This window comes from Scyliorhinus canicula, unplaced genomic scaffold, assembly GCF_902713615.1.
Source record: "Scyliorhinus canicula unplaced genomic scaffold, sScyCan1.1, whole genome shotgun sequence".
Taxonomy (NCBI): Eukaryota; Metazoa; Chordata; class Chondrichthyes; order Carcharhiniformes; family Scyliorhinidae; genus Scyliorhinus; species Scyliorhinus canicula.
Genome location: NW_024055500.1, coordinates 4,216,923 through 4,231,209, shown reverse-complemented (window position 1 = coordinate 4,231,209; position 14,287 = coordinate 4,216,923). Strand labels below are relative to the sequence as shown.

Here is a 14,287-nt window from a genome sequence, read left to right as displayed (position 1 = left end):
ATCTGTGGAACTCTTTGCCGCAGAAGGCTGTGGAGGCCAATTCACTGAGTGTCTTTAAGACAGAGATAGATAGGTTCTTGATCAATAAGGGGATCAGGGGTTATGGGGAGAAGGCAGGAGAATGGGGATGAGAAAATATCAGCCATGATTGAATGGCGGAGCAGACTGGATGGGCCGAGTGACCTAATTCTGCTCCTATGTGTTATGGTCTTATGATTCCCTATTCCATCCATCAAATAGTGACAGAGAATGCCTGTCCGGAAAGCGATGAGTAATCTGTAAAGGTTTATATTGGTAATAAAGAGTCCAGTTACCTGTTCGGGTGAGCTTTGGAATCGAGATGATGCATCTGGATGAACAAAGTAAATGTACTTGCAATTCAATCTGGGATTAGTTGATACATCGAGTTCTCTGACCATCCCTCCACGTACGGTGTTGACTTTCCATCGAGCTGATTCCTGGATCAGAGCCTTGTTAAAAATCGCTTTGGAGACTGCAGTCGAATAAGGGTCCATGTCTCGGGCAATTGGAACGACCAGAACATCTGACTGTGAGTGAACGATATAGAGGAACATTGTGAGCTGCTTTGCGATCAATCAATCACAGAATAATACAGAACAGGAGGGGGTCCATTCAGCCCAACGCGGCCCCTGCCAGCTCTTCGAAAGCAACTTCCCAATTGGCCTCACCATCGATGAATGTTTGATATATATTGTCATGTGAGTGTACCTTTAAGAAATGGGTGGCTATAAATGGGTGTGTATATAAATATCTGCAGTGAGTACCTTTAAGAAATGGGTGTTTACTGCTGCAGTGATGTCAGAGAGTGGGTGGAGCTGGGCTGTCTGTCAGCTTTTTACTTTCGCTTTAGGCTGTTTGCTGCAGGATGTGTTTTAGTTTTGTTTTCGGTATTGGAGCTGAAGCCAGACAGAGCAGCTGTCCTGCTGATCTCTCTGCCATCCAAAGACTATCTCTTGATCATTTGGTGAATTCAGAATTAGAAATGTTCTCAGTGGTGAATGTAAACCTGATGTGCTTCTGTTAAAAGGTTTCTTGGGTCTTCTGGATGTTGTGGGAAGTTATTAAGGATTACTTATTGTTGTATTCTCTGGGGGTTGTATTTGAATCGATGGTTGCTAAGATGTTCACTGTAAGTTGTAAAAAGGTGAGTTCATCGAATAAACATTGTTTTGCTTTAAAAAATACTTTTCCATTTCTGCTGTACCACACCTGTAGAGTGGGCCGTGTGCTCCCCATACCACAATCTATTAAAAGTTGTGGGTCAGGTGATCTCCATGATACACTTTGGGGTTCTCTAAACCCTGGCCCATAACAATATTGTATTTTACATTTGGTCCAGTAATGTTTATAAAAGCTTCAAGTTCAGTATATATATATATATATATATAGCAGTGATATTATTAAATAGTCTGGGTTAAGATATCAAGACTTTGTGGCTGCACAAAGGTGCAATTAAGGAGTCATAAAAGTGAGATCATCATCCATTGCAACCATGCATTCTGTTTACAAAGAGGGGCCGAATGGGACTGTGCTACGATTGGAGATTTCTTGGAGTCGATCATTTGAGACACTGCGGGTGGTTTTCGAGTGCGGCGCGCCCCCGCCCCTGGCGGGATCCTCCCTCCCGGCAGGACGCTAATAGGGAGGTTCCCCGTTGTGGGCACCCCCTAAGCCGTCGGGAAACCCCTGGGCGTGAGTCCACCTGCCGGCGAAACGGAGGAGCCAGCCCCGTGTTTAGACTTCGGGGGGCTGGTCATGGGCTCCGATGTGGGACAGAGATGATATAATTAATGGGAGAAGCCAGGTCTGTCGCACGCAGTTTAGCTTTTCATCTGCCCAAGTCAGCAGGGCTGGAAGCTGGTGTCTGAAAGGGTTTTTTTTCTCTCTCTATCCCTCTCTGAGTGGGACAGTGTCAGTCTCTCTCCCTCTCTCTCTCTCTCTCTCTCTCTGAGTGGGTCAATCCCTTTCTCTCTTTGTCTCTGTCTCTTGCTGTCAGTTTTTCCACCAAAATCTCGACCCAAGGGACGGCAGGTATCCCTCTGTGTTTGCTAACTTTATTTACAAGTGGATTTTGACCTGTAATGGGCTATGCTTGATTGGAGACAGTACCAGTTAGAAGTTAAAATGTTTCCTCAAATTGGTCAGAATTGTTTAACAGCTAATTATGAGCTATTTGCTGTGATGTTAATGTAGTTTAAAACCTGTGTGAACAATAAAATGTGTTTTAATGGAACATATCCCTCCTCAGTCTTTGCTTACATAGTGAGGCGCTGCAATTGTTTTCCCCATTAAGTCTGTATCCAACGCCCCCCTCGTGCGCATCCACCGCCCTTGTAACCTCGTGATTTTGTACGTCTCCAAACCCCTCGTGATTTTGTTTCAGCCCTTCCCAGCTTTACAGAGGGAAGCCTCTCCGCCCCCTGCTTCCGAGGGTGAACTCTGACCCCAGAATGTGAAAGGTCGACAACTGACCCTGAGTGAAGCCCCCCCCCCCCGACTCCCACCCAGAAAATTCCCTCCGGAGGAAGTTTGAAAAGAAACGGATCAAGCCTACCTCCTGGTCCTCAATCAGTCCAGATATGATCTCCAATTGGAGGGTGGTTGCCGGGGCAGCTTGGGCAGGTGGCGATTGGTCGCTTGATCCAGGCGGAGGCCAGGCCAGTCCACAGGCCTTCTCAAGCTCCGAGAGGACGTCTCCGTTGATGTCGATCAGGGCGATGTTCCTCAACGAGCTACCGCGGAACCCTTTGATGGCTGCCACGATGGCGCTGGCGCAGATGGCCTTGGGAACGCCGAATATTCCGGAGCTCAGGCAGGGGACGGCCATCGAGGCGCAGCCGGCGTTCTCCGCCAGTTCCAGCGATGCGGCGATGGCGCTCCTCAAGCGGTCTTTGACCCCGGCCTCCCCAATCTCTTCCCTCAGCCGCCACTCGGGTCCCACTGCGTGGATGACCTTCGAGCAGGGGAGCCGCCCTGCGCCAGTCATCACCGCCTGCCCCACCGGCACTCTGCCCTGCTTCTTGACCAGGGCCGCACTTTCCTCCTCGATCTTGGGGCCACCGGCTCTGGCGATGGCCCCGGCCACGCCTGCACCATGTTGGAGCCGCCCGTTGGCCGCGTTGACGATGGCGTCGACGCGCTGCTGCGTGATGTCGCCTTGGCAGACCGTCACGGTCAGGGTGTCTCCGGCAAGGTAGCTAGAGAGGGTCCGGCTGCCCGGCGACGCCGACTGACCCCCATCCTCGGGCTCCGGGCTAGCCTCGTCCTGGACCACCACCAAACACTTGGTGCTTTGAGCGACGGCCGCTAGACATTCCTCCCCCCGGCCTTGAAAGAACTCCCTCGCTCCCGGCTCAGCCACGGTGAAGCTGTCCCACACGACGGACGCCAGGCAGCTCTTTAGACGGACCTTCTCGTCACCCACGATGGACTTGGGCCCTGTGAGAACGATCCTCCGCTTGCCCCGGGTACTGACGGTCGATTGGAGACCCTGGCAACCCATCAGCTCCAGGATGCGGTGAACGTGTGGGACCAGGGCCTGTTGCTCAGGCTCGATGCTCTCCACCGTCTCGGCGCTGTCACGTAAATGCTCCCTCTCGGCCCGCGCCGCACTTTTCGCCTCCTCTTCGAAGCCAACAATGCAGATTTTGGAGGTGCCGCCTCGCTTGTCCCTGCCCTCAACCACCTGCACCTTGTTCGTCAACTCATCTGGGAACGGCCTTCGCCACTGGAGCCAATCTGGAACATCGCAGTGGACGTCCACTTCTTCCTGGACGATTCGGCTGGTCAGGATGGACTTGGCCCGGTTAAGTTCAGGCCAGGAGTTTCCCAGTAGGGTGGCCCGGCCGTCTGCCAACTCCAGGGCCACGGGGAAAGAGAACAGCTCCTTGGCCAAATCCCCGGGAGCCCAGGAGGCGAGGAACGCCCTCTTCTCATCAGACAGGTGGAGAGGTTGCTCCAAAACCTGGTCCATTCGGGTATTAAGATTGGACATGGCTTCCCGCACAAACGTCGGCCTTCCAGAGAAAGTGATCGAGGTGCACGACTCATCCAGGGTCCATTCCAGGCCTGGGAAGCAGCTGGCAAGTTCCTCATTGAAGGATGGCCAGATGACTGAGAACTTGGAGGGACGGTCCAGCCTGGCCACTTCCCGGGCCTCCCCTCCCGCTTCAGGCCGGTCGGCGAACTTGCCCGGCTCGTCTTCACCACGAACCGGGTGCCGCTCTTGAAACCTCCGGAAGGTCCGTTCCGCCCCCTCGCCCCACCCGGCCGAGACTTCTCCGGACGTTCCGCGGGAGGCCGGGACGAGGAGGATCGAATCGGTGTCGGCGTCCAGCCGCATTTCACACCGCGCCCGGAGCAGCTCCCGCTGGAGGTCCCTCAGGACATCTTCCCGCTCGTCCAGGCGCTTCCTGAAGGCCGGGTCCACCGCGACCCTTTTCCCGGGCTCCCCGCTGTCCGCCCTCCACCCGCTCTCCTTGGAGGCGGCAGAATTCTTCAGCGACCTTCGACCTTTGGGAACGGCCCCCAGACTGGGCCTGTTGTCCGCTGTGGGATAGGCAAGTGAAAATAGATGAGAGCACATGGTGGGGGGGGGGCAGGGTTTATATGCACCCACACAGTTTTCAGGACGCATTGAGAGCATAAGCTCAAGGGATCTTGAAATGAAATGAAAATGGCTTATTGTCACAAGTCGGCTTCAAATGAAGTTCCTGTGACAAGCCCCTAGTTGCCACATTCCGGCGCCTGTTCGGGGAGGCCGGTACGGGAATCGAACCGTGCTGCTGGCCTGCCTTGGTCTGCTTTCAAAGCCAGCGGTTTAGCCCAGTGTGCTAAACCAGCCCTGTCATGAATGGAGTTACTGAGGTAAGGGCACTCGTTAGGCATCAGGTGGTGGCAGGCGGGGCAGGGTCCAGGACAGGGTGCTTTCGGGGGTGTGGGTCGGTGAGGAGAGGATCTCGGCAACTTATCAGGTGATGCAGGAGGAGGAGGAGGAGGCCTCGGAGGAGTTAAAAGGTAAGTGGGAGGAGGAGATCGACGAGGGTACGTGGGCGGATGCCCTGGGAAGGGTAAACTCTTCCTCCTCTTGCGTGAGGCTCAGTCTGATACAGTTTAAGGTGCTGCACAGGGCGCACATGACCGGGGTAAGGCTGAGCCGGTTCTTTGGGAGTGAGGACAGATGTGTGAGGTGTTCGGGGAGTCCAGAAAACCATACGCACATGTTCTGGGCATGCCCAGCGTTGGAGGAGTTCTGGAGGGGCTGTAGCGGGGACGGTGTCAAGGGTGATGAACTCCAGGGTTAAGCCAAGCTGGAGGCTCGCAATATTTGAGGTGTCGGATCATCCGGGAGAGCAGGAGGCGAAAGAGGCCGGTATTCTGGCCTTTGCGTCATTGGTAGCCCGGCAGAGGATTCTGCTTCAGTGGAAGGATGTGAGGCCTCCAAGCGTGGAGGCCTGGGTCAAAGACAAGGCGGGGTTATTAAATTGGAGAGGGTGAAATTTGCCTCAAGGGGATCTGTGCAGGGGTTGTTCAGGTGGTGGCAGCCATTCCTAGACTTCCTGGCGGAGCGTTAGGAGATGGTCAGCAACAGCAGCTACCGTGGGGGGTAGGTTCGTGTTTGGTTGGGGATTGACTATTGTTTACTGGTTAACGTTTATTTGTTTATCTATGCACTTTTGTTCTTGTTGTTTTATTATTTGTGTAAAGGGGCGGGGGGGGGGTTCTATTTTTCCTTTCTGTTGTTTATAATATGCGAAAAGTTTGAATAAAACATTTTTATTTAAAAAAAAAGAGAATGTTCTCTATTTGAAACGGGAAGGGGGGGGGGGGGGAGATCCGATCGATCCGGACGGGATTATTATGAGAGGTTTGGATGATTAAAGTTTGGCGTTCGATTCCGCTCACTGAAGAAAGAGGCGAGGGTCCTCGGGAGGGTATGGAAGAGATTTGGTGGAATGATGTCGGGATTTAGGGATTTTACCCAAAATGCCGGGTGGTGGAAGCTGGGAATGTCCTCCCCGGGAATTCAGCCACAGCCCCGCGCCTGCATCGCAAAGCCTGAGGCCTACGTCAGGCCCAATGGGTGAATATTAAAACCAGTTTAAGAGACCGTTTCTTACCTGACAGATTCCCAGAGGTATCCCACGCCTCCTAGTGGGGGAAAAACCGGGAGAGAAACAAGTTAATACTCTGTGGATTGAACGGAAGACCAGTTTTTGAAGACAGATTGACGACATCCCTATGGTTCACTCCGTACTCAGTACTTTTATATTTTGAAAAACATTTTATTGAGGCATTTATAATTCCCTTTCGTTCTCTCTCTCTCTCTCTCTCTACCCTACGCCACTCGCCACAAAATACTCCTCCGTTTATTCGTCTGTCCGTTTCCCCTCTTCCGTCCCTCGTGCTCTCTCTCTCTCTCTCTCTCTTCCTGGCAGAGAATACAACAAAATATAGATAGATTGGAGAGTTGGGCAGAGAAATGGCAGATGGAGTTCAATCCAGGCAAATGCGAGGTGATGCATTTTGGAAGATCAAATTCAAGAGTGGGCTATATGGTCAATGGAAGGGTCCTGGGGAAAATTGATGTACAGAGAGATCTGGGAGTTCAGGTCCATTGTACCCTGAAGGTGGCAACGCAGGTTGATAGAGTGGTCAAGAAGGCATACAGCATGCTTGCCTTCATCGGACGGGGTATTGAGTACAAGAGTCGGCAGGTCATGTTACAGTTGTATAGGACTTTGGTTAGGCCACATTTGGAATACTGCGTGCAGTTCTGGTCGCCACATTACCAGAATGATGTGGATGCTTTGGAGAGGGTGCAGAGGAGGTTCACCAGGATGTTGCCTGGTATGGAGGGTGCTAGCTATGAAGAAAGGTTGAGTAGATTAGGATTGTTTTCGTTGGAAAGACGGAGGTTGATGGGGGACCTGATTGAGGTCTACAAAATTATGAGAGGTATTAACAGGGTGGATAGCAACACACTTTTCCCAAGAGTAGGGGTGTAGGTTACAAGGGGTCACGGTTTCAAGGTGAGAGGGGGAAAGTTTAAGGGAGATGTGCGTGGAAAGTTTTTTACGCAGAGGGTGGTGGGTGCCTGGAATGCTTTACCAGCGGAGGTGGTAGAGGCGGGCACGATAGCATCATTTAAGATGCATCTGGACAGGGATATGAACGGGAGGGAAGTAGACCTTGAAAAATAGGAACAGGTTTAGATAAAGGATCTGGATCGGCGCAGGCTGGGAGGGCCGAAGGGCCTGTTTCTGTGCTGTAATTTTCTTTGTTCTTTGTTCTTTGTTTTGCTAGATTGTGGAGCACACGGCCCACTCTACAGGTGCGGTACAGAGGAAATGGAAAAGCATTTTTTAAAGCAAAACAATGTTTATTCGATGAACTCACCTTTTAAAAACATACAGTGACCATCTTAGCCACCATAAAATAAAACCCCCAGAGAATGCAACACTAAGTAATCCTTAAACTGTCCTTTTAACATCCATAAGACTTAAAAATAAATCTTTAAACAGAAACACATCAGGTTATAGTCACAACTGGGAGCAGTTATTCGTTTTAAATCACCAAAGGATCGATTTACAGTCTTTAGATTACAGAGAGAGACTCTAATACACCTTCTGGCTGTGACTGCAGCTACTCAGCTCTGAAAACAAAACTAAAGCACAAACTGAAACCACCCCGAACCCCTCGATTAGATTCCAGTCTGTAACTCACTCCGAGGTATCTGTTATTCTGTATATAAACCATCCCGAACCCCTCGATTTAGATTCCAGTCTGTAACTCACTCCCGGGTATCTGTTATTCTATATATAAACCACCCTGAACCCCTCGATTAGATTCCAGTCTGTAACTCACTCCCGGGTATCTGTTATTCTATATATAAACCACCCTGAACCCCTCGATTAGATTCCAGTCTGTAACTCACTCCCGGGTATCTGTTATTCTATATATAAACCACCCCGAACCCCTCGATTAGATTCCAGTCTGTAACTCACTCCCGGGTATCTGTTATTCTATATATAAATCACCCCGAACCCCTCGATTAGATTCCAGTCTGTAACTCACTCCCGGGTATCTGTTATTCTATATATAAACCACCCCGAACTCCTCGATTAGATTCCAGTCTGTAACTCACTCCCGGGTATCTGTTATTCTATATATAAACCACCCTGAACCCCTCGATTAGATTCCAGTCTGTAACTCACTCCCGGGTATCTGTTATTCTATATATAAACCACCCCGAACCCCTCGATTAGACTCCAGTCTGTAACTCACTCCCGGGTATCTGTTATTCTGTATATAAACCACCCCGCACCCCTCGATTAGATTCCAGTCTGTAACTCACTCCCGGGTATCTGTTATTCTATATATAAACCACCTCGAACCCCTCGATTAGATTCCTCTGTAACTCACTCCCGGGTATCTGTTACTCTATATATAAACCACCCCGAACCCCTCGATTAGATTCCGGCCTGTAACTCACTCCCGGGTATCTGTTATTCTATATATAAACCACCCCGAACCCCTCGATTAGATTCCGGCCTGTAACTCACTCCCGGGTATCTGTTATTCTATATAAACCATCCCGAACCCCTCGATTAGATTCCAGTCTGTAACTCACTCCCGGGTATCTGTTATTCTTATATAAACCACACGGAACCCCTCGATTAGATTCCAGTCTGTAACTCACTCCCGGGTATCTGTTATTCTATATATAAACCACCCCAAACACCTCAATTAGATTCCAGTCTGTAACTCACTCCCGGGTATCTGTTATTCTATATATAAACCACCCCGAACCCCTCGATTAGATTCCAGTCTGTAACTCACTCCCGGGTATCTGTTATTCTATATATAAACCACCCTGAACCTCTCGATTATATTCCAGTCTGTAACTCACTCCCGGGTGTCTGTTATTCTATATATAAACCACCCAAAACCACTCGATTAGATTCCAGTCTGTAACTCACTCCCGGGTATCTGTTATTCTATATATAAACCACCCCGAACACCTCGATTAGATTCCAGCCAGTAACTCACTCCCGGGTATCTGTTATTCTATATATAAACCACCCCGAACCCCTCGATTAGATTCCAGTCAGTAACTCACTCCCGGGTATCTGTTATTCTATATATAAACCACCCCGAATCCCTCGATTTGATTCCAGTCTGTAACTCACTCCCGGATATCTGTTATTCTATATATAAACCATCCCAAACCCCTCGATTAGATTCCACTCTGTAACTCACTCCCGGGTATCTGTTATTCTATATAAACAACCCCGAACCACTCGATTAGATTCCTCTGTAACTCACTCCCGGGTATCTGTTATTCTATATATAAACCACCCCAAACCCCTCGATTAGATTCCTGTCTGTAACTCACTCCCGGGTATCTGTTATTCTACATATAAACCACCCTGAGCCCCTCGATTAGATTCGAGTCTGTAACTCACTCCCGGGTATCTGTTATTCGATACATAAACCACCCCGAACCCCTCGATTAGATTCCAGTCTGTAACTCACTCCCGGGTATCTGTTATTCTATATATAAACCACCCCGAGCCCCTCGATTATATTCCAGTCGGCAACTCACTCCCGGGTATCTGTTATTCTATATATAAACCACCCTGAACCCCTCGATTAGATTCCAGTCTGTAACTCACTCCCGGGTATCTGTTATTCTATATATAAACCACCCTGAACCCCTCGATTAGATTCCAGTCTGTAACTCACTCCCGGGTATCTGTTATTCTATATATAAACCACCCCGAACCCCTCGATTAGATTCCAGTCTGTAACTCACTCCCGGGTATCTGTTATTCTATATATAAACCACCCTGAACCCCTCGATTAGATTCTAGTCTGTAACTCACTCCCGGGCATCTGTTATTCTATATATAAACTCCCCCGAACCCATCGATTAGATTCCAGTCTGTAACTCACTCCCGGGTATCTGTTATTCTATATATAAACCACCCCGAACCCCTCGATTAGATTCCAGTCTGTAACTCACTCCCGGGTATCTGTTATTCTGTATATAAACCACCCCGAACCCCTCGATTAGATTCCAGTCTGTAACTCACTCCCGGGTATCTGTTATTCTATATATAAACCACCCCAAACCCCTCGATTAGATTCCTGTCTGTAACTCACTCCCGGGTATCTGTTATTCTCTATATAAACCACCCTGAACCCCTCGATTAGATTCCAGTCTGTAACGCACGCCCGGGTATCTGTTATTCTATATATAAACCACCCCGAACCCCTCGATTAGATTCCAGTCTGTAACTCACTCCCGGGTATCTGTTATTCTGTATATAAACCACCCCGAACCCCTCGATTAGATTCCAGTCTGTAACTCACTCCCGGGTATCTGTTATTCTATATATAAACCACCCGAACCCCTCGATTAGATTCCAGACTGTAACTCACTCCCGGGTATCTGTTATTCTATACATAAACCACCCGGATCTGCTCGATTAGATTCCAGTCTGTAACTCACTCCCGGGTATCTGTTATTCTATATATAAACCACCCCGAACCCATCGATTAGATTCCAGTCTGTAACTCACTCCCGGGTATCTGTTATTCTATATATAAACAACCCTGAACCCCTCGATTAGATTCCAGTCTGTAACTCACTCCCGGGTATCTGTTATTCTATATATAAACCACCCGAACCCCTCGATTAGATTCCAGTCTGTAACTCACTCCCGGGTATCTGTTATTCTATATATAAACCATCCCGAACCCCTCGATTAGATTCCAGTCTGTAACTCACTCCCGGGTATCTGTTATTCTGTATATAAACCACCCTGAACCCCTTGATTAGATTCCAGTCTGTAACTCACTCCCGGGTATCTGTTATTCTATATATAAACCACCCCAAACCCCTCGATTAGATTCCAGTCTGTAACTCACTCCCGGGTATCTGTTATTCTATATATAAACCATCCCGAACCCCTCGATTAGATTCCAGTCTGTAACTCACTCCCGGGTATCTGTTATTCTATATATAAACCACCCTGAACCCCTCGATTAGATTCCAGTCTGTAACTCACTCCCGGGTATCTGTTATTCTATATATAAACACCCCGAACCCCTCGATTAGATTCCAGTCTGGAACTCACTCCCGGGTATCTGTTATTCTATATATAAACCACCCTGAACCCCTCGATTAGATTCCAGTCTGTAACTCACTCCCGGGTATCTGTTATTCTATATATAAACCATCCCGAACCCCTCGATTAGATTCCAGTCTGTAACTCACTCCCGGGTATCTGTTATTCTATATATAAACACCCCGAACCCCTCGATTAGATTCCAGTCTGTCACTCACTCCCGGGTATCTGTTATTCTATATATAAACCACCCCGAACCCCTCGATTAGATTCCAGTCTGTAACTCACTCCCCGGGAATCTGTTATTCTATATATAAACACCCCGAACCCCTCGATTAGATTCCAGTCTGTCACTCACTCCCGGGTATCTGTTATTCTATATATAAACCACCCTGAACCCCTCGATTAGATTCCACTCTGTAACTCACTCCCGGGTATCTGTTATTCTATATATAAACCACCCTGAACCCCTCAATTAGATTCCAGTCTGTAACTCACTCCCGGGTATCTGTTATTCTATATATAAACCACCCCGAACCCCTCGATTAGATTCCCGTCTGTAACTCACTCCCGGGTATCTGTTATTCTATATATAAACCACCCCGAACCCCTCGATTAGATGCCAGTCTGTAACTCACTCCCGGGTATCTGTTATTCTATATATAAACCACCCTGAACCCCTCGATTAGATTCCAGTCTGTAACTCACTCCCCGGGAATTTGTTATTCTATATATAAACCACCCCGAACCCCTCGATTAGATTCCAGTCTGTAACACACTCCCGGGGATCTGTTAATTTATATATAAACCGGAGGGCAGCATGGTGGCACAGTGGTTAGCACAGCTGACTCACGGCGCTGAGATCCCAGGTTCGATCCCGGCTCTGGGTCACTGTCTGTGTGGAGTTTGCACATTCTCCCCGTGTTTGCGTGGGTCTCACCCCTACAATCCAAAAGATGTGCAGGGTCGGTGGATTGGCCACGCTAAATTGCCCATTAATTGGAAAAAAATTGAAGTGGGTACTCTAAATTTATTTTTAAAAATCCACCTAATCTTTGGGCTGTGGGAGGAAAGTGGAGCACCCGGAGGAAACCCACGACAGACACAGGGAGAACATGCAGACTCCGCACAGTCACCCGAGGTTGAATGCCGGTCCCTGGCGCAGTGAGGTAGCAGTGCTAACCCCGGTGCTGTCCATGCCTCCTACACCAGGTACAGCCTCACAAACCAGAGGGTGGGCGACTGTACACAGACGCGATGGCTTGTATTGCAGTGCTGTGTTCTTACCAGGGTTTGATACTCAGCCGAGGATTCATCGCCACCTTCGAGACTTCGAACGATCAGTTTGCATTCGACCGAGTCACGGGAAATTACATGTTCCTTGCGTTGAAGGACCCTTTGTTGCACTTCAAGAGAAAAACACACCAACAGGAGTCAATGACCCGGCCATTGAAAAGCCATTGAAAAGGGGGGGGGAAGAGAGAGACAGTGAGAGGGGATGAGAGAGAGAGACAGAGAGAGAGATAGAGAGAGAGGGAGACAGAGAGGGAGAGACAGAGAGAGAGAGAGAGGGAGACAGAGAGAGAGATAGAGAGAGAGAGCAAGACAGTGAGAGAGAGACAGAGAGAGAGGGACAGGGAGAGAGAGAGAGACAGAGAGAGAGACAGAGACAGAGAGAGAGAGACAGAGAGAGAGAGAGCGATGGAGAGAGAGAGACAGAGAGACAGAGACAGAGAGAGAGGGACAGAGAGAGAGAGACAGAGAGAGAGACAGAGAGAGAGACGGAGAGAGAGAGAGAGACAGAGAGAGAGATAGAGGGAGACAGAGAGAGACAGACAGAGAGAGAGAGACAGACATAGAGGGGCAGAGAGAGAGCCAGAGAGAGGGAGGGAGAGAAGAGAGAGACAGAGAGAGGGACAAACAGAGAGAGAGACAGAGAGAGACAGAGTGGTCAGAGCTTGAAAGATAAAGATAGGAAGGGTGTAGGGGCTCGAGGAGGTTACAGAGATAGGAAGGGTGTAGGGGCTCGAGGAGGTTACAGAAAAAGGGAGGGTTGTGTGGGGTTGGAGGACGTTACAGAGATTGTCAGAGATTGTCAGTGTGTGTGTGAGAGGGATTGTCAGTGTGTGTGTGAGAGGGATTGTCAGTGTGTGTGAGAGGGATTGTCAGTGTGTGTGAGAGGGATTGTCAGTGTGTGTGTGTGAGAGGGATTGTCAGTGTGTGTGTGAGAGGGATTGTCAGTGTGTGTGAGAGGGATTGTCAGTGTGTGTGAGAGGGATTGTCAGTGTGTGTGAGAGGGATTGTCAGTGTGTGTGAGAGGGATTGTCCGTGTGTGTGTGTGAGGGATTGTCAGTGTGTGTGTGTGTGAGAGGTATTGTCAGTGTGTGTGTGAGAGGGATTGTCAGTGTGTGTGAGAGAGGGATTGTCAGTGTGTGTGTGAGAGAGGGATTGTCAGTGTGTGTGAGAGGGATTGTCAGTGTGTGTGAGAGGGATTGTCAGTGTGTGTGAGGGATTCTCAGTGTGTGTGTGAGAGGGATTGTCAGTGTGTATGTGTGTGAGAGGGATTGTCAGTGTGTGCGTGTGTGTGAGGGATTGTCAGTGTGTGTGAGAGAGGGATTGTCAGTGTGTGTGTGAGAGGGATTGTCAGTGTGTGTGTGAGGGATTGTCAGTGTGTGTGTGAGAGGGATTGTCAGTGTGTGTGTGAGAGGGATTGTCAGTGTGTGTTTGTGAGAGGGATTGTCAGTGTGTGTGTGTGAGAGGGATTGTCAGTGTGTGTGAGAGAGGGATTGTCAGTGTGTGTGTGTGAGAGGGATTGTCAGTGTGTGTGTGAGAGGGATTGTCAGTGTGTGTGTCTGTGTGAGAGGGATTGTCAGTGTGTGTGTGTGAGAGAGGGATTGTCAGTGTGTGTGTGAGGGATTGTCAGTGTGTGTGAGAGAGGGATTGTCAGTGTGTGTGTGAGAGGGATTGTCAGTGTGTGTGAGAGGGATTGTTAGTGTGTGTGTGAGAGGGATTGTCAGTGTGTGTGAGAGAGGGATTGTCAGTGTGTGTGTGTGTGAGAGAGGGATTGTCAGTGTGTGTATGTCAGAGGGAATGTCAGTGTGTGTGTGTGAGGGATTGTCAGCGTGTGTGTG

At 49.2% G+C, this 14,287-nt stretch overlaps 1 protein-coding gene across 1 annotated transcript in view; it reads right to left on the bottom strand.

Annotated features, from left to right (window-relative positions):
* The window catches only part of LOC119960444 (protein mono-ADP-ribosyltransferase PARP14-like), an 89,999-nt gene extending 77,431 nt beyond the window's left edge, over positions 1-12,568 (bottom strand). The window contains exons 1-4 of the mRNA XM_038788168.1: positions 12,444-12,568; positions 6,141-6,171; positions 2,576-4,569; positions 315-548 (exon numbers count right to left, since the gene is read on the bottom strand). Coding sequence (XP_038644096.1) covers positions 315-548; positions 2,576-4,363 — 2,022 coding nt within the window. The 5' untranslated portion in view covers positions 4,364-4,569; positions 6,141-6,171; positions 12,444-12,568. The remainder of the gene's footprint in view (positions 1-314; positions 549-2,575; positions 4,570-6,140; positions 6,172-12,443) is intronic.
* Positions 12,569-14,287: the final 1,719 nt, after the last annotated feature.